The sequence below is a fragment of the Dipodomys spectabilis genome, unplaced genomic scaffold, assembly GCF_019054845.1.
Source record: "Dipodomys spectabilis isolate Male_0828 unplaced genomic scaffold, ASM1905484v1 ptg000001l, whole genome shotgun sequence".
Lineage (NCBI taxonomy): Eukaryota > Metazoa > Chordata > Mammalia > Rodentia > Heteromyidae > Dipodomys > Dipodomys spectabilis.
This window is the reverse complement of record NW_024870678.1, coordinates 29,482,467-29,503,524: the sequence shown is the minus strand read 5'-3', so window position 1 is coordinate 29,503,524 and position 21,058 is coordinate 29,482,467. Positions and strand designations below refer to the sequence as shown.

At 39.5% G+C, this 21,058-nt stretch overlaps 1 protein-coding gene across 1 annotated transcript in view; it reads right to left on the bottom strand.

Annotated features, from left to right (window-relative positions):
- Positions 1–21,058, bottom strand: part of Grm1 (glutamate metabotropic receptor 1) — a 305,542-nt gene that overhangs the window by 217,749 nt on the left and 66,735 nt on the right. The window contains exon 2 of the mRNA XM_042699808.1: positions 803–1,052. Coding sequence (XP_042555742.1) covers positions 803–1,052 — 250 coding nt within the window. The remainder of the gene's footprint in view (positions 1–802; positions 1,053–21,058) is intronic.

Genomic DNA, 21,058 nt, shown 5'->3' with positions numbered 1-21,058 from the left:
CATAGGAAAAATAATTAGAGCAAAAGACAGTTGGAGGGTGTCTGGGGCAGTAGAATGCTAGGCAAGCATAAGGCCCTAAATTCAAATCCCAGTACTGCCAAAGTAAAAATTAAAGATCAGGGATGGAGGTACGACTCAAAGGGACAGAATTTTGTGGCCAATCCCCATAGGTCCCAAGTTCAAAGCCCAGTACTAGAGATAAATAAAATGTAGATACATGCCTTCACTTGTATTTGGCCAACTAAATTTCAAACTTTTATTAGATATTTTCCATTTCCACTGCTTCCCACCAATCCACCAATTGCTGCTCCTCTGCCCCTGCCCCACCAAGTGCCCCCACTGAGATTTACATGCTTAGGAAGTATGAAGACATACCATTTGCTGGAGGGAGGAGGGCAGGGGAGGGGCGGGAGCTGTATCCATGCAAAGAAATAATTCTCCAGGACAAGACACATTTGGACAAAGGACTTGTGGTCCTTCTGTGGATTACCCTCATTATTTTATTAAGGATTATTCTGTTTTTTTCTCTCTCTTTCTCTCTTTCTTTCTCCTTATTTCCTTCCTTCCTTCCTTCCTTCCTTCCTTCCTTCCTTCCAATAGTCTTCCTCCCAAGGAAGATGCCAATAGTTTTCCTGCCAAGAGACCCAAAACTGATGCTAAACCCAGCGACTGCACAGCTCAGACTACCTGGAATCAGGAAGAAAGAGTAAGTATGTATAAAGTAATTTATAGGTGTGTGTGTGAGAGGGGGGGAGAGGGGGGAGGGAGGGAGGGAGGGAGACGGAGAGGCAGAGCGACTCACCTTCCGATGAGGGAGAACTCGCCCACGACGCCCAGGCGCCTCATGGCACTCAGGAGGCCGCGCACGGTCATGCCCTCGCAGAAGCACACCACCACTCTGGCCTTGGGCAGCCGCTCGCGGAGCTTGCGCAGGAGGCGGTCGAAGCTCTTCTCCCCGGCATTGCTGTAGATCTTGTCCGAGTGGGCGATGCACAGGCCTTCCTGAGCCGCCAGTTCTTTGAAGGCGTCCATTCCACTCTCCCCGTAATTCCCTGCACGGAAATAAAAACATCCAGCATGGGTTGAAGGGAGCAGAGGCAGAGGCGGGGGAGCGGTGCTTACCACGGCTGGAGGCCCTGAGGGACGGGGGCGCATGTGCTCAGGCCCCGGCCTGCCCCATCCTCTGCAGCTGCGGCCCCGGGCCTGAAGGCAAACCTGAGTGAGTACAGACAGACAGTAAGCCAGGTGGAGCCAGCCCAAACACCTCCATGGAAGTCGAGAAGTGATCCGCGCTGGGGCGCTCAGCGTGGAACAAGTTTGGGGAGATAAAGGATGGCGGCCCTACTTGACAGCCAGGGGTGAGCAGGGTTGTCCCAGATTTTAACCAGAGCAGGCTGATCTTGGGGTGGAGAGGTCAGCCGGCCTGTGCTGGCTCCTGGTTTAGAGGTCGATGCTCCTGCTGATAGGAGCCCCCCCCCCCCCCCCCCGAGGCTTCCCTGACCAGCGAACGCACAAAGCAGAGGGAAGGCTAAACAGACCAGGAGCAGAGCTGCAAGGCTGAGTCAAAACCCACTGCCAGGATGAAGAGAAGCCACGAGGAGACACTTGGCCGTAGACTTCAATTTCTGCATTAGATCATTCTTACAACCAAGTGCGCTTCTGAGTAGTCAGAACTCGTAGATCAATGGGATACATACCACTTGGCCATTTCTCTCTTCTTCATTGATGACTCTGGCCCTGGCCTTAAAAGCTCCATATTCCTGGTGTTTCCCAAGTTTAGAGACGTTGATATCAACGTGCATGATACTTGCAATATCCTGTCCTCGTAATTCCTCAACCTCCCGGGCTCCATGGCTATTTCCTGTAACGCGTCTAACAGTCTGTCTACCTCTTGCCATTTAAAAAGTTCCCAAGTTCTACTCCTTTCATCACAGAATTTCCCAAACTTCATACAAATATAAAATCCATTCACTCCCTAGCCTCCATTCTCCCTTCCAGCTCCATCTGGTTTTGACTTGACAGCATAGCTTCAGTCAATCCCTTCCAAACTCCAGAAGCCTCCCATGTCTTCCTGACAAAACCCATTTGCTAATTAAACCCAACGAATCCTCTCCTGTGCTTCTACCCAGGCCAGGCTCGAGCTCAATTCCATACTGACTGGTTTTCTTTAAAATTCATGAGAAATTATACTACATCACTCCTGTAAATATATTTTCTTACCAGCCCTATGATTATTTCACCTGTATGCTTCTCTCTGTCTCTAAAATAAGGGCTCTTCCATCACCTTTTCTCACCTGGGGTTCTCAGCTCCTGGCTCAATAAGGACAGGGAGAGTCCGATAAAAATAAATCATGCCACACACTATAACACGTGTGCGCCTTTCTTCATTGACACTGGAATCCTCTGGTAATTTTTTTGTATTGCAATTTATAAGGGATTAAGTATAAAACTAATCTCTGCTCAAGAACATTGGATTCATCACATTTTGTCTGTTCAAATATTTTATGCAGCAACTACTCCTGCTGTCTTGGATAATCAGCTTATCTCTCCTAATGATGTTGATTTAAAACAAAACTCCTGGGCCCATTACCTCCCTTGAGTTACCATTGGATTCTCTACACTTGCTCTCCCCACACACCCACAATAACAGTTAATGAAGTAAAAAAAAATATATCTGCTTCTTAATATTCCATTCTCTGATTTTTTTGTATTTTTAATTGACTATAGTTGGATGCAAAATTTTGTATACATTCAATGTGCACAATGATCTTAATGAGTTCAGACACCTGGATACACATCTCCTCAGAATCTTCTCTTGTTAAAAATCTTCTGTGGTAGAGCGCTTGAGCTGAAGAGCACAGGGACAGCACCCAGGCTCAGAGTTCAAGCCCCAAGAACGACGAAAAATATCTTCTGTTGTTGAAGCTGCTAACATCTCTGTTGCCATATTCCATGACTGGTTCTTTGCCTTTATTTACCAGCCATTTAGCTATGTTCAATGATGTTTCTTCATTGCAGCACTTCATGATCATAGTTCCTGTGACAGAAGTGCTCTTGCTTTCCTCATGAGCTACTACCCTCTCTAGTCAGTGGGTATGGATAATAGTAATCATCTCATAATAGTAATAGTAATAAGACAACAACTCTAAGCTTCAAACTATCCCTTGGAACAAAAGACACAATATTCATTTGTCTATCTGATATATCCATTTATAAACATCTGAAGTTTTACATATCTGAAATAATCTTTGCTTCTCTTTTTTGTAGACATTTTCTTTCAGATATTTCCTGTTAACAATAATGCCTTTGTAGATCAAGTTACTCAATGAGAAAATTTAAGAACTATTTTAATATCCGTAGTTTTCTTGTATACCTGATCCATTTTTTGTAGACTATAACTCTAGAATATTCCTAATCCATCCTCTCTTCTCTACTTAAACCTCCTGCTACAATAAATCATGGCTTAGACCATGCTGCTTAAAACAAAAGGCTCTTGTTCAAGTTATTTATTGAGAACAAGAAGACGAAAAGAAGCAGGGTAGGATCAGAAGGGAAAGCAAGGCAGGAAAGTTGTCTCAGCCAAAGATTAGCTGCAGGCTGGTCCCAGAAGAAAGTGCTAGAGCACATGATAGCATAGACCCAGTCCTAAAATATTGTACAACAAGGAGAAAGAAAATCAGGCTGACCATTGACAGAATCCTACACACACACACACACACACACACACACACATGCGCACACACCCCATCACCACCACCAACCACCACTACCACCACCACCACCACCTCCCAGTACTTCTCTAGCCAACTAGATTCTTTGCTTCCATTCTCATTCCCAACAATTCATTTCATATCCAGAAACCAGACTATAGTTATAAATTGAATTATGTTATTCAGCTACAGAAAGCTTCCATTGCTTCCCAACATGCTTGGAAGAAACTAAAACTCCTCACCCTAGATTACCATGGGCTGAGATCTCCAACTTCTCCAACTCTCTCTCTCTTCCCACTTCCTTTGCTCATCTTCTCCAGTCCTGTGGCAGTATTATTCTTCCTGGAGTATCCCCAGCTCATCCATGCCTCTGTATTAGCTTTCTCCATCATTACATAAAAGGATGGTATTTTACCAGATGTTCTTGTCAGTCATATCGCTACATAAATTCCCCTTCTCTGAAAAGTCTTCTTAATCAGTTAGCTTGAATTAGCCTCCCACTAAATCCCCAATACATTAGTTGGTTTTTATCTCAATACCTGATAGTTTTGTTTTTATTCTCCCTAGAACATAAGCCCCATGATTACATCTGTTAATGATCTGTTCCAAGATATATGTTCAATACTTAGTATAGCCCCAGATACTTAAATTCACAATAAAAGCGTATTTTTATATAACAGGCCAAAAAAGAAATAAGCAATATGCAATATATAACAAATATATAAAACTCGACAATAAATATACTAATAATTTGACAATTATCTTCACATGTTTAAGGTAAATGTAAGGTAAATACAGCAATAATTTAGTCAAAACACTTGAAAAAGAGTGACATTATCCATAAAAGACTTGGGACTAAAATTTTTCATGAGCATTGTAATGAGATGAGCATCTAATGAGATGTTTCCAGATCTCTCTCTCCATCACCCTCAGTGTCCTGACGGGGTGTAGTGAAGTTCAAATGGAAGCATTAGCACATCACAGATCCCTAGTTCCCTGGACTTTGCAGAGATGTCAGAGCCCAGACAAGAGGCATTGACTGATTATATGGGAGAAAACTGCAGCTGACAAGTGAATGCCTTATTTGTCTTCAGCAGAGATCACAGGAAGGAAGTTAGTTGCCACTTCTTCCCCATAAATGCAGGTTCAGGAATCTGCAAGGTAAGTACACACACACACACACACACACACACACACACACACACACACACACAACCAGCAGATTCTCAACAAAAGTCACTGTTGGTCTGTTAGAACATTGGATTAAAAGAAGAACAACATTATTTCCATGGTGCTAACTCTTAGACTTCAGTCACAAATATTATTTTACTCCTTTATCAAAACACGTGCAGGTTTAATGAGCAAAATGGTCTTTTCATAAGTATAAGAAGTTTCATATGTTGTAAGTCTAGTAAAGGCTATAGACATACTTAGCTCACACCGCTCAGCTTTGACAAGGAAAAAAGATGTGAAAGGCACAGCTGTGGACATGCAGCTTGTTGAAGTTAGAACAACACAGCGTCTACCTGTCCTGACTCTCAGATTCCTGCTCTATTCACTCAGTGCTCTAAGACTACTACTAAATATCTATATTTCCATTATCTAAAATGAAATCTGAGTAGGTTAGTTTGTTCAATGAAATTTAGTCTCAATTTCTGTATTTATAAATTCTTGTTTGGACAACAATTCCTACTTACACAGATAAATAGAAAACTGAGGATTATATGTTGAACTGTATTTACACTATGCATTTCTCTCAGAGTACCCACATATCTTCAAACTCACATGTAAATTTCTGTGAAAGGAGCCATATCTAATAACAACAATAACAATAAATTTTATAAATTTTCATACTTTAAAAAATTGCAGCTGGGCGCTGGTGGCTCACGCCTGTAATCCTAGCTACTCAGGGGACTGAGATGTGAGGATAGCAGTTCAAAGCCAGCCCAGGCTGGAAAGTCCGTTCGTTAGACTCTTATCTCTAATAAACCACTAGAAAACTGGAAGTGGTGCTGTGGCTCAAGTGGTAGAGTGCTAACCTCAAGCTGAAGGAAGAGCTGAGGGACAGCGCCCAGAGTTCAAGTCCCACGACCAACAACAACAAAAAAAGCATTCATGAGCAGTATCACATTTGACTCTTTATATGTAGTGCATCCATTATCAATAGTACTAGATTGAAAAAAAATACAAAATGAGAACAAATCATGCCCCACTGAGGCTAAAGTTGTGCTACTTACATTAACAAGCAACAGAGCTAATAACTAATGAGTCAAGTACAAGTACCTAGAATAAGTTTTGTTGGTTAAGGACCAAGCAAAAGAACATAAAGAAAGTAATATATGTCCCGAGTCTTAAAACACAGTATGTTTTCCATAAATAGAAAGAAAACAAAGGGACTTGTAGTCTTTAACTGCCTGGTAGGTCATGAACAATGTCAGACTGAAGATAATACTCTCAGCTGGGAGTCTACCCTAAGCCTCCTCTCCTCCCTTCATCCTGCCCCTTGGCCTCCTCCTGCCTTTCTAGATATTGAAGGATTTATTTAGACATCGCTCTGGATCTAGTATCTGCTGACCTGAAAAATAAAATGGCAATATGATTATAAATATTTCGGGTGAGTAGGAAGATGTATATTTTCATTCCATTAGCATTTTATTGAACTGTCAACTAAAAAAAAATATGTTTGGGTTCTGTACTTTCAGGGTTACCAAACAATTGAACACTGGTTTTCCCTTCAATTTGATAAATATTTAGTATGTATCCAGGATTAGATGAAGCACCTAAGCATGCCACTTATTCACATAACAATTTCCTTATAAAAACAATAATACTCCACCATGAAGCTCAAAAATGTTACATAAGCCAGGCACCGGTGGCTCACACCTGTAATCCTAGCTACTCAGGAGGCTGAGATCTGAGGATCATGGTTCAAAGCCAGCCTGGGCAGGAAAGTCCGTGAGACTCTTATCTCCAATAAAACCTCTAAGAAAACTGGAAGTGGTGCTGTGGCTCAAGGGGTAGAGCTCTTGTCTTGAGCTGAAGAGCTGAGGGACAGCGCCCAGGCCCAGAGTTTAAGACCCATGACAAAAAAAAAGTTAAATAATTTTCTCAACTTCAGTGCATCCAGGATTTACCATCTAACTCAGAAGTCCTCTCTCACCACAGTCATTTAAATGGTCTACAAGAGTAATGACACAGCACAAGCTCAAGCTCACAGAACACAGCAACACTGAGATGAATTTGCTTCATGAGAAATGAAAATTGCTGCAATGCTAGATTTCGGACTAAAAGTATAGGGATAATTAGATACCACCTCTTGGATAACATCAGAATGAAACAGGTCCAAGGAGAACATGAGTGAAGGGCTGGCATGCAGGTGAATAGCAACAAAATGAAGCCCCACAAGGAACTTTTAGAGACTGGGTAAAGATATCCCACTGGAGCAGACAGTCCATAGTTTATAGAATGAAACTCTGCAACAATTTCTAGTAAGGCATTTGGCATAAGGCTACAGCATAGAAATGTGCTATGTTTCTGCAATATAACAGATTTTCTAACAGACTTTATTCCTGTTACAATGTTGCCTAAAACCTACAGAGTGAGAGAGAAAGGGAAGGGTGGCCCATAAAACAGAAAACTTTACATGTTGACAAATCTTCATTTCCAAATTAGTGACAAGATAAAAAAAGATTTACAGAGAATAAAGCTGGATATTCTAGTAAAATAAGCATCTAAATAACTGGTCGAGATGTTTGTAAGGGGTATACATAAGAATATTTATATTTCCATGAACATGAGGTTTACAAAGAAATATTTTTATGTGTATAACCAAAAAAATTTAAAGTAAGAGGAGTGGACAGTATTAGCAAATAAGTTTAAGGAAGGCACTAGAAAGGGGGTGAACACAGTCATAATATTCAATATACACATGTAAAAATGGAACCAGGTAACTTGAGTGGGAAGGGTGGCGTGGGGAGAGATGAAGAAGGATGCTGATAGAAGTGAGACTGATCAGGACATACTGTACTCAGAAAGTGATATGTCAACTGAAACCCTCTGTGGAATTACTTAAAGGTAAATTTGTAAAGGGGAGGAGAGGGAAGGAGGAGAAGGGTGGGGAAGGGAAGGGGAGGAGAAAGAAAGGGAAAGGGAAGAGGAAGAAGGGAAAGGGGAAAAGGAAAGAGGAGAAGGGGAAAGAGAAAGGGAGGAAGTCAAAGGGAGGAGAGGATGAAAGGGGGAAAAAGGGAAAGGAAGAGAAAGAAAAGAAGCAGAGAGAAAGAGAGGAAGGAAGGAAGGAAGGAAGGAAGGAAGGAAGGAAGGAGCAATTCCTCTAAGTCTAGATTTTCTAAGATAGATATGATTTTTTGAAACAGTGAGATATAATATTCCATATCAATATTCTTAACTTTGCCCTTGAATAGACAATATTGTCCACTTCATTTTTTACTTTAAAACATTTTGTTATCATTCAAATGCTTTATTTAAATTTAAGTGCTGTTGCTGTATCTTTATAAATCAGTATCAAAAATCAATATTCAACATTGCTCATCTCTACATGTTTATTCATAAGTGATATGAGAGGCCAGCAGTGATATCAAGAAATATGCAAACAATTTCACTTGCTTAAAGAAAAAAAAATGGTTTTGTTTTGAAAGAACACAGATCTTATGCCCTAGACATCCTGGCTCTCTGCCTTCATTCATGCATTCCAAGGTCACCTGATAGTGACTCATTTCCTCTTTCTACCCCAAGAAATGGTCCAGCTTAGCTAACAGATTGGCACCTGGGGCATGTCAGACAAATAGGATAATATCCATTTAAAAGAATTCTGATAAGGAAATCATTTTCATAGCATGTTCTAGAAACCTACTATTCAACATCCATCACTATTGGGAAATCCTTCCTTTTGACCTAAATTCTTTACAATAAAAATCCAAATTAATCTCTTTCTTTGATTTTCAGTGGAAACAAGGATTATGTGGTTTCTGAATTTGTCTTCTTTTTTTCTTATAGGGTGTTGGTACAGTCCTGGAAGTCACAATTCAGCTTTTTCTTCTCTTAACAACTTTAACCTTGCCTGGTGACCTTTTTAATTTGTTTGGTTCTCCCAGGTAACTCTTAGAAAACATGATGTCTTCCCACCTCCATCCATGCACCTGCTGAGCCCTCTAACACGTCAGCACTGAGGGCCTGGTCATCAGCTGATATTTAGTCATCGCCTGCCTCTGGATTCCCAGATGGTGCCATGCAAGAAAATTTATACACAAGGTCAGGGAAGGAATGAACTCAGGCACTCACAGAGGACATAAAGGACTCTATTTTACCAGCAACTTCCCAACTCTGAGTACACTAGTGTAGAAAGGTATAGTTTCAGCATCCAAGAAGAAATTCACCACAAAGGAGCTATTTGCTCTCTGCTTGTAGGACTGAAGCCAAATGACGTTCATATTGTGCCCCACGGTCTTCTCTGTTAGGCCCTATTGCTGAATGATTAAGAGGATAAACCTGAAGGCACATCAACTTGGGTGAATCCTGGATCCTGAGGAAGGAGCTAGTTAACTTTAAGGATTTTCTTCTGGAAGCTTGAGTTGTCCACTACATGAAACAGAGGCCATCATATACATCTCAAAAACTTGTGATTACAATGAGATGTACAAGACACTATGCTGAAAAAGAACTTTACAACTTTGAGGGAGCAGGGAGGATTTGGGAGGTGGGGAGGAAAGAGATGGTAGGGGAAAAACAAAGGAGGTAACAATGCTCGATAGGAAATGGACCCATTACCTTTCTCATGTAACTGCAACCCCTCTGTACAGTATCTTTAATATATATATATATAGAGAGAGAGAGAGAGAAGAGAGAGAGAGAGAGAGAGAGAGAGAGAGAGAGAGAGAGAGAGACTTGTGATTATTAAATCCTATGTGAAAAGTAACACAAAAATGTCCATGTTCCCCAATAGTTGTAGAATTTAAATTGGACATAGGTGTTAGCAATGACCCAGGAGCTATGGATTCTTTTATTTTGATCTTATTTATTAAACCTGAGCTTGCAATTGTTAATACAAGGCTTCACTCTCCCCAGGGTCACTTTGGAAGTTCCTTGAATTATTTTTGCAGCTATATTTACACCAAGAAAGTCCTTCTCTTGTTCATTTTTGAGCTTTTGATGTTTACATTTAAACTTTAAGCTTTATGATGATAGATAGCCTCAAACACTCACATTTATTTCCTGACTCCCTTGCAGCTAAAGCAGGAAAGTGAGCCACTTTCAGACAAGGAGATTTAAGCAGATGTTGTCCAGTGAGTCTTATGGGAAAATTATGAGCTTCATATGGCATACATGCATTTTGAAGATCAGTATATAGACCTGAGACTAGGTGAACTATCATATTATAAAGATGAGAGATAAAATATGAAGCTTACGCCCCCCCCACACACACACAGATGAGGAGAGAAGACCGAGCATCTCAGAGACCTGCACTTTCCATCTGTGGATGTCTCATTGCATGAGAAAGCTAAATCACTCTGATAAGTCACCATAAGTCTGATTTTCTCCTATTTGCAGACAAATATATTCTTGATTGTTGTTATGAACCGAAATGTGTGTGTTTTCCAAAATTTACATATTGACGCTCCTATCACAAATGTGGCTGTCTTTGGAAACAAAGCCTATAAGGAGTTAAAGTTAACCCCAGGGCCCTGTCCCAACAAGAACATGGTTTTCCTAAACAGACACTATTCAGCTGTAGTCTTGGACTTTCCAGCAAACACAATTGTGAGAAAAAAACACCACCTGGTTTTTGACCACTTTGTCATAGGAGCAAAGTAGACTAATACAGTATTCTATGTTTGTCCCTCTGTATTCACAGGTTCCACATTGATGGCTCAACAAACTCTAGGTGGAAAATATTTGGGAAAGCTTAGACTTCTTCTTAAGGATTTACAGTATACATACATTTGTATATACTTGCATAACACCTAGTTTATTTACTAATTAGTTTATAAGCTAATTCTAGTTTTCATGTATGTAGGAAAACATGCAACCTTTGTCTCTGTATTCTCACTACTTTTGCTGTCTTTCAAAAAGTGGCATGACAGGGGCTAGGAAGGTGGCTCAGTGGTAGAGTGCTTGCCTTGCATGCATGAGGCCCTGGGTTTGATTCCTCAGCACCACATAAGCAAAAAAAAAAAAAAAAGCCAGAAATGGTACTGTGGCTCAAATGGTAGAGCGCTAGCCTTGAGCTGAAGAGCTGAGGGACAGCGCCCAAGCCCAGAGTTCAGGCCCCACGACTGGACCCCCCCCCCCCCCAAAAAAGTGGCATGACAATCTATAGCCTACAGAATTAAGAAGATGAGAGAAGGAATGAATAGGGGAAGGATGGATGAGAATGTTGAAAGTGGTGACACTGATCAAAATATTGTATTCATTAATTGCTTTGGAAACTCCTTTGTATGACTACTTACAATTTTTAAAAAGTGGCATGAGCCAGACACCACTGGCTTATGACTATAATCCTAGCTACTCAGGAGGCTGAGATATGAGAACTGTGGTTCGAAGCCAGACTGGGCAGGAAAGTCTATGGTGCTCGTATCTCCAATTAAACATCAAAATGCTGGAAGTAGAGCTGTGGATCAAGTGGTAGAGTGCTAGCCTTGAGCTAAAATGTTCAGAGACAGTGCCCTGAGTTCAAACTATAGGACTGGTTCCAAAAAGTGTCATGTGAATGATTGTCCTTTTGCTGAGAATGAACTGAGTTGTTCTTGTCATTATTCCCTAAACAATATAGTATAATAATATAGCATTTACGTTGTATTAGATACTCTGTGTATAGAGAGATGATTGAAAGTTACAGAAAAGTGTACCTAAGCTAGGTACAAACATTGCACCATTATACATTAAAGGACTTAGGCAAATTCTGAGGGATTCCCAGGGCCAACCATACGTGGGTTTCTCACAATAAATTTCCAGGATGGGAGCCAGGAACCTTGACTACTTGTAACTAGTTGTGACCTTGAGCTGTTTTACATTCTGCTTGACTCATGTCGCAAATGGGAGGTTCATACCAGGAGATCCTTCAGTTTCCTTATCACGTAAGCATGTGGAAACTATAGGACACTGTGAATCAGCACTCTTTCATAATCTAGAGCTTCGTGTCAAAACATTTTTTCCTATTCTCAGTACGGAAAGTAGACATCTGCTCAGCTAATTTTTTTCAACAGTTTTCTCCTTGCCCAATCTGATTTCTCTTACAAGTAGATCACTCACTGTTGGAGAAGAGAAGGCATTTATTGTGCAACCATTTAGAATTTATCTTCCCTGAAGACACATTTTTTTAAACCAATACTGCTTTAGGTATGCAGTCACTGAAAAGTACGGAATGAAACACTGCCCTGAGATATAGTTGATACACTAGAATAAGCAGGGCTACTTTAAGAACAAGCTCATTAGACGAACCTGAACTTACAAGAAGACACACTGCCCAGCATCATGGAAATGACATTCACCAAGAGCCAGCTGTTCCCAGTGCCTACTTTTAGCCACATTTTACTCAATGGAATTAAATGCATCCCTGCTACTGAATTCTCGGTCTCCTTCTATTTAACACCACTTTCAATGTGTTTTACATCGTCAGTAAAAAATGCCATTTAACTACATCAGCACAGATTTATCTGTGGGTCAATAGAAATTAGGGTATGGAGGAAAACTTTTATTCACAGGACATGAGAACCTGCTTCAATAAGTGCAGTGCATTAAAATGTCCTAGGTTTTGGCCCTGTGAGACCTAATCAGGGTTTGGTTCGGCCTCATTGTACCTCTGCTTGTATCCAACTGAAGGGATTGGCCTGGGTGATTTCTGAAACCTTTCATTACAAATCTTTAAATTCATCCCTATATCTCTGCATTGTGACAGGAAAAAGTTCACTCTTGTAGCACAAAGCCTTAGTTTGACTTGGATTTCACATGGATTCGGACTATGTAGTTTTCCCATAGCTTTATCAGAACTCTTAGAGTGAATACACCTTACTTTCAAGAGAGACAACGTTGCAAAATAGTGAGAAACAGGAACTCCAGATCCAGAGAGTCCTGGAATCTAATTCTGATTTCCCTGATCATTGTTTCCGGGACATTTGGAAAGTTAATTTCGTTCTGTGCTTTGTTTCCCTTGTCTTGAAATGGATATAATAGTAATCACCTCTTAAAATGGTTGCAAAACTTCAATGATACTAATGAATACAAATATTAGCAGGCATCAAAAATTGGCATTTGTATACATTACTAGTGAACAATAGCTTATTATTCCAAACAAGTAGGACATAGAGCTTATTATTATTTATTGGGTAGCATCTTAAGAGCTCCTTGCTATCAAATGAAGTCCCTTACATCCATTATCTCCTTTCATGTATGGATCAGACCTGAGTGTTGGAAGAATTGTTCAGTGAGAGAGAAGGACCACAGCTCCGCAGTTAGACTTGAGTCCACGTTCTAATTTGATATGCTGTAAGGGGAGTGAGCTGCATGACTATGAGAATGTGGGGGTGAGTCAGACAGGGCAGGGAGATCACAGGAGGCGTGACAGGCAGTATCTGAGTGTGAGGCTGATCAACGCAGAGTCAATGAAGTGCCAAGAACACAACCAAGTAAATGTCACTGGGCATTTCATCTGCTTCTCCAGCCAGTGTGTTCAGAATGAGGCGTCCATGTGATGTAATTAAAAGTGCTGGCAAATGTCTCCCTAACCCAAGGTACCTCCTTGAACTTTATCTGAAATTCCACCGTTAGAAAGATATAATGTCTGTCTTTTGAAAAATAAAATGATCCTGAGAGGAAATTCATTAAAGTCTCACATCCTGAAAAGCTGGAGGCAACATGAGCCTATAGAGTCGGGGTTACAAAGGAGGTTATTTTTGTCAACTTCATAACATAGCTTTCATTTATTATCCTTAGGTCATTTTTTAACTTTTTCTGATGGTGATCAACTGCTTAAATCTATTATTTAAATACATGTAATCGATATTTTATATGTCATAAATATCATATATAACAAATAATAGTCAAGACTGAGAGACTTTAATGATTAGTTTGTCTATAACCCATATTTTATAGCCAGGAGCCACACACAAAAAAAAAATAGATGAATCCCTCCAAGGCTACAAAATAAATCAATGGCAATACCATACTGAAATCCACTGAAAGTAGTCATTTCTACTTTAGGGAGGACCAGCTTTCTAGCATACTGGTGCATTAAAAATTCTAGTTCCCATTCTGAATTCTACACAGAAACAGAAATACAAGAGGAGACAAATGGTCTTGAAATCTGCCTTCAGACAATAACACGCCAGAACAGTCCAGATAAATTATCTTCAGCCACTGTTCAATGAAATAATCAATGGAATGTGTGCCACCCTCCCAGTACCTAAGTCTGCAGATTCATCAGCTGCACACAGTGTTTAAGTGCCTAACTCCTGAGCACCTAGCAATGTTTCACAGCTATTGTAGGGCAACTTTCTTTATTTCCCTAGGAAGAAAAGTAGGTCCTGGTTTGGGGAGGGGAACTTAATCCTAAGAACTTTTCCTTTGTTAGGTGGACCAGAAAAGTAGCAAGAACTTCATCTGTGATTATTGGTAACTAACACGGAATGTGAGCCATCCACAAGATAGATAAATACATGCACACATGTTTATCTGTCTTGAAGAGCAGCTCATCCTACAGTGTCACAACGTAGTTCCTGATATTTGACTGCTCGGACATTAATAGCCTCCTCCCTTAGGATCCTTTCCTAGATTTTTCTTGATAAAATGAACAGTGGCTTCACAGAGAAAATAAGATTCTAAGCCACAAGTAGTAGTACAGCTGACAATCCCAGCATTCAGGAGGCTGAGGCAGGGGAGTTGAGAGTTAGAGATCAATCTGGGCTGTATAATGAAATCTTACAACCAACCAACTAACTAATAACTAAGCAAACAAATGTCTTTTAATTTTACCCTCTAGCAATACTATAGGATGTTATCACTTTTAAATATAGTTAAAAAGTAACTTCAACTCAGGAAAACAAAATAACATACTTTTCCTTAGAATGAGAGCATAGTATTTGTCTCTTCCTATTGTGCCACCTCAAATAATGTTATTACGATCTCTAAAACATAACATCAGACTAGTTAACTAATTCTCAACTACTCACCGTGCATTTTCACTTGGTTCTTGGAAGCCTTCATCTAGGTAAGCAATTTCACTTTATTATTTGCTTTGAGGATTTTACAAGTCAGTGCATTGACTGGTGGACTTCTTCAATTTGTCTTTTACTTTGAAAGAAAAGTAGGGAAGAAGTAAAGAAGGAGAGGGAGGTGGTTTGGGGAGGGGAACTTAATCCTGAAGCCTCAGAAAACAGAAGGAATCAAGTCAAACATTTTTAAACCAAATGTCAAGGTCTTGAAACAGAGCAGAGATTTGGAGCTGTGCTATGGAGGAGGAATCCATGGGTTATAATTGCACTGATCATCTGGTCATATACTTATATATCTGTACTGAGAATTGATGCTGGCAATTTTCCTTCTGATCATTGATCTCCCAAACCCAACCCCTCTGAAACCTTACAGACTGACAGAAACATCTACAAAAAGGGATGTCTGTGCTCTGAGTGATGGTTATGCCCTACATAGAAAAACAAAATCAAAGCAATGAACAAACAAACGACATCTTGTGATGACATGGCCCCTTACTGGCCCCCAACATGGGCTAAGGAAACTTCTGAGCCGATTATCTGAGATCCCTGGGGAAATCAAGCAGCCTCTCCTACACAAATTACAGAGATGGAGCTGAGCCCTGCCTGGGAGGAGATGGAACCTGGAGCACTGCCCACACAGAGCTGCCTGCATTGGAGTGAGCAACCTTTCAACACGTAGTTGTCATCGGAACACGAGCGTTGTCACAAACAGGCATGGAATAACCTGGCTTTCCCAGGAACTCCATGGGAGGTTCAAGGTGTCTAGAGAGGCTACGCATTCTTGCCACCCGCCCAGGTTGTCCTGGGCAGACTTTCTCTAGAACTAGCGTGATTCGTCTAAGGAAGGCCCTGCTTGGTCTTGCCTACAAGCTCTTTACAGTTGGTTTCATGTAGGATAGATGCTGAGTGGTGTTCTTTAAAATAATTGAAATTGATTTCACTGCCATAAACATACTCACAAGCACACAAGGGAATGCTTTGTCTTATTTAATGAAAGCTGGCTCCTCCAGAAGAGGCCATCTATCCTCCATAATAAGACTCGGTGGAACCAGTCTCTTCTTTGGAGGCTGCTTCCTCTGCAGTGCCAGCTCTGGGGATGTGGAGATGTCACCTTCTGTTCTCTTCCCCCTACACTACCCACATATTGCTCTGTGCTAAATATTAATAGACAATACAGAAAAATTCTACTAAAGAGGCCCAAATATTTAACCACCACAATAAATTTAAGAGATCTCTTTGACTCCAAGATTTTCATTCTTTAGGGTTTTTAAAGACCCTAGAAAAGGTTAACATTTATCTGAACACAGGAAGGAGGGATAAAGTCTACATTGATACTTATTCTCTAAAGTCATTGACATTTCTAGAGACCTTATCTGAAAACTCCAGTAACACAAATGAAAGTTGAGCCAGATAATGTCCATAGCTTCTTACATTATTACTGTTCTTGGACTCAATAAAGGAATCACAAAGAGTGGCCAAGGATGCTGGGCTGAGCGAATAGAAAGATCAGAGAATAGAAACAAAAAGATTTTGATAAAATATAAAATACCAAAGTTCCATTTTATCATTATTAGATTGTGCAGCCAACTACATCTACCATATTTGAAATCTGAAATATTAATGTTTCTAAAAATTTCCAATTTTTTTCTCAGAAAGACTTGTTAGTTATGCAAACTTAGAGTTCACAAAAAAAAAAACCAGGTAAATATTCTTGATTAACCCTGAAAACAGTTCTTTAGAGAAAGATTCAGATTAGCACTCTAGGAATATGGGTTTAAATATCAGCTCTACCCTTTACAAGCCCTATTCCCAGTGAAATAAAGACTCTCTAAGCCAATTTCCTCCACCTGAAAAATAGGATAGGATAGTGATACCACACATACACACACACACACACACACACACACACACACACACACACACACACACACACACAAAAGTACTGCAGTGAGAGGTTAAATGAGGTAATACAGGAATGCAAATCTCACACCATTAAGTACTCACACTATTAAGTACTCTTGATAAGTGTGAACTATTGTTATTTTGCAGCAGATTGCATTTACTGCAGATGACTGTACAATGTATCCTTTCCACATGTTCTTCCTACAGTGTGATATTATTTTTCCTTCATGGAAAATGTCTGCGGCTTCTCCCTTTGCTTCATGGTGGTCTTGTTCCAAACTGTCCCTCAGTGATCTTTAAAGCCAAGGTTGTAAATGAGATACAGCTTTGGCCTGGATATCTATGGATTCTAGTCCCTGTCAACTAGCCACTGTGCTATGAAGAGTCAGGCAGTGTATGGAAAAGCTGGGAGTTGGCGTTCCAGGCATCACCTGACGTCCCAGCACATTGCCAGCTGACCACCAGACAGGTGAGTGAGCGAGTGAGCGAGCTCACTCCAATGGAGCTCCAAATCGAGCAGCCAGGCTGCCTACATTGAGCCCTGCCCAACTTGTAGACTCAGGAGAAAAGAAAAGTCATGTGCCAATTTCAAGCCATTGACTTCAGGGGAAGTTTGTTGCATATCCAAAGACACTTGTCACACATCCAAAGCCAGTCAGGTGAAAAATTCCTTATTGACAGTTTACAAATGCAAAAACAACTTCAGGAAGATTAAAATAATGCCAAACACATCTACTAAAAAGTAGCAAGAGGATTTAGACTCAGATGTTCTAGCTACAAATCTTGAACTCCTTCCAAGGATTTTAAATTTGAGAAGTCATCTTAATGAGGAATGCACACTAAACTAAGAAGACTACTGGCTCATGCCACATCGGAAATGTGTCACATCCCAGGTCAGATCTTTTGAGCTAGGTGGTTTCTCTCTGTCTTTTCCCCCACAGCTCAGGAGCAGGCCCCAGCCATGGTAACAACACTTTCATTCCCCACATCCCAGAATGCCTTTCTCCTTACGTTCTTAGCTCCTGGACTGGAGATAAAGGTTTCTGCCCAAGATGTCCTCTCATTTGGCTAAAGTTTCTCACCCCTGCCCTCACGAGCTCCTTCCATGCATAAATACAGTCAGTTCTTCTTATGTGCACTTCTACATTCTCAGACTCAACCAACCACAGATGTAAAACATGAGACCAAAAACTCGTGCATTTCTATTTAACAGTATACCAATTACTTGCATAGAATTTGCCTTGTATTAGATATGATTAGCAGTCTGGATATGATTAGAAATAAATGGGGGTGGGGAAAAACATCATTTTTCTTCAGTCCAAACTATATACACAGAATTTTTTTAATGGATACAGCTTTGTGTTCATTCACGAATATTCCAAAAAGAAGTCCACAGGAAAACAATGTACTAAATGTTACACTAAATATCTCTTGATGATAAGATTAGGGCTTATCCATACAACGGACAAGGGTCTCATATCTAAAATATACTTGGAACTCCAAAAATAAAATCCCCCAACAACAAATCCTCAAAGAAACAACTGCCCAACAAATAAGTGGGCTAAAGACTTAAAGAGAAACTTCTCTGAAGAGGAAATAAGAATGGCCAATAGACACATGAAGAAATGCTCAACCTCTCTTGCCATAAAAGAAATGCAAATCAAAACAACATTGAGATTCCACCTCACCCCAGTTAGAATGACTATAATCAAGAACCCTAATAACAACAGATGCTGGAGGGGATGTGGACAAAAGGGAACCCTACAGCATTGTTGGTGGGAATGTAAACTTGTTCAACCACTTTGGAAAATAGTATGGAGGTTCCTCAAAAGACTCCACATAGACCTCCCCTATGATCCAGCAATCCCACTTTTAGGCATTTACCCATACTAAAGCTACCAGCACAACTATGTTTATTGCAGCATTATTTACCATAGCTAAGATATGGAACCAACCCAGATGCCCCTCAGTATATATATATATATATATATATATATATATATGAATTCTATGCCTCCATCAGAAAGAATGACATTGCCCCATTTGTTAGGAAATGGAAAAGCTTGGAAAAAATTATATTAAGTGAAGTAAGCCAGGTACAAAGAAACATAGGTCCCATGCTTTCCCTTATTTGCAATAACTAGTCTATGTCTGGGACAAGCAGAAAAGGTCAGATAAGATGATGTTAAATGAAACGAACCCCAAGATAGGGATACAAGTGGGTTTTTTTTCTTTTTCTTGTTATTGTTTCTAACATATTTATAATGTACCATGCTATTTTTTTGTTTCTTTGCATGTCCCTCCCCCACAGTATAACCTGTTTACACTGTATTTGATGTTGGTATAATTTGGGGAGGGGAAGGGAAAAAAACAAGTTGTTTAAATAGGGATACAGATTGACCCATTGCAACAATGAGATGTAGAAGACACCATGTTGGAAAACAAACTTTACAATTTAGGTGGCGGGGGGGGGGGGGGGGGAGAGGGAAAGGAAGAGAGGAGTATAGTTGTGGAGGTGGGAGGGAGGAGATGGTAAGAGAAAAATGAAGGAGGAGGCAACAATGCTTGATAAGAAATGTACTCATTACCTTGCTCATGTAACGGTAACCCCTCTGTACAGTATTTTCACAATACAAAAACTTATTTAAAAAGATTAGGACTTACCTTCTTTTTCTTTTCCTCTATGACTGTAGATTTTGTTTATAATCACAAATAAAAGATATACACTCATTGTCAAGAAGGCCTTTTCTGGTGGTCATTCAAATATTCCCTTTTATTTCAAACCTAAGATTAATTTTGTTTATTCCACAATTTGGCTCAATTGGTTATAAGAAACCTTACTAAGCTTCTACACAAAAACCTGAAGCAACAACTTTTACAAATGAAAATTATTTTTCTTTCATGCTGAAGATAACTGGAAATGGGTAGGACTATATTACACCTTCTGAATTTAGAAATATGGATGAAAACACAAAGTATGGTTAGAATAATTGGAATATGTAAGCAACTGTGATAAACAATTTGATCTGTTGAATTACATCATGAATTCTCTTCCAAGCAAGGTTTGTAATTTCCATGGCTTTTAAACATTTTTAGAATAAGTTGCTTCACTCAAGAGCCAGGTAATAAAATAAAAATTTAGCAATCTAATTGAATTAGAAAATTACCACATGCAAGTTAGACAAATGCTCATAAAAATAGCAACTCAGAATGGAGGAAAGGGGGAAAATATGACTGCTTCCTCCAGAAACTACTACAGGTGATAGAGAAAAAGCATTGTCTTAGCTTCAAAGAGATTTAAAATGCAAACACAAATGCTCATTTTATAGAGTATATTTTATAAGAATAAAATGACAGAAAATTTTCTGAGAAAGAAGAAGAAGATGTTAACATTTTGGTGGGGGGAAGAACTAAGGTAAAGATACATTTTGTTAATATATACTTTCATAGAGAATATGGGAACAGACTCTATGATTTGACAAGTGGCAATTACTGAAGAAACTGCAAAGCTAGTGCGGATCATTCTTAAGTCTAAACTAATGCTAAAATATTGTAAAGCATTGGGTCATTTAAGTGATGGCATTAGCAATTAGATATATAATGCAATTTTATTCATCTTACTAACATTTTTCTCTCTTGTTTAAATAACTTTTATTTTTAGTATATTTTTTATTGTAAGATACTATACAAAGGAGTTACAGTTACATGAGTAAGGTAATGAGTAAACTTACTATAGAGCATTGTTACCTCTCCCCCCTCCCCAAGCTGTACAGAATTTTTTATTTCAAGAAACCTAAGCAATTATTCCATCCCAGAGTACTGTGGTTATTAGTGTCAACCTACATAAATGTACCCTTGAAAGTATACATGGCCTAAGACAAGTTGTCAAAGTCACATAGAGACAGTCAAAATTACAAAGTTTTATCTTTATTCATGAATATCATCTTTTAACAATTTGAGCTCCCTCTCCACCAAAAATGTTTATTATAGTATAGTCAATCCTTATGCCAGAGAAAGAGATAATTGTTGATACTTAGGTAATAGAGATCATTGCTGCTAGACGTGATATCGGCATGATTATGCAAAAATAAATGTGATATGTATTGATAGATACACATTTATTAATTTATTATATATTTTTTCCAAAGAGATAAAGAAATGGTCTATAGAATAATATATCTAAAGAAACTAAACATTTAGTGAGTTTAGAGACCATCTCTCCCC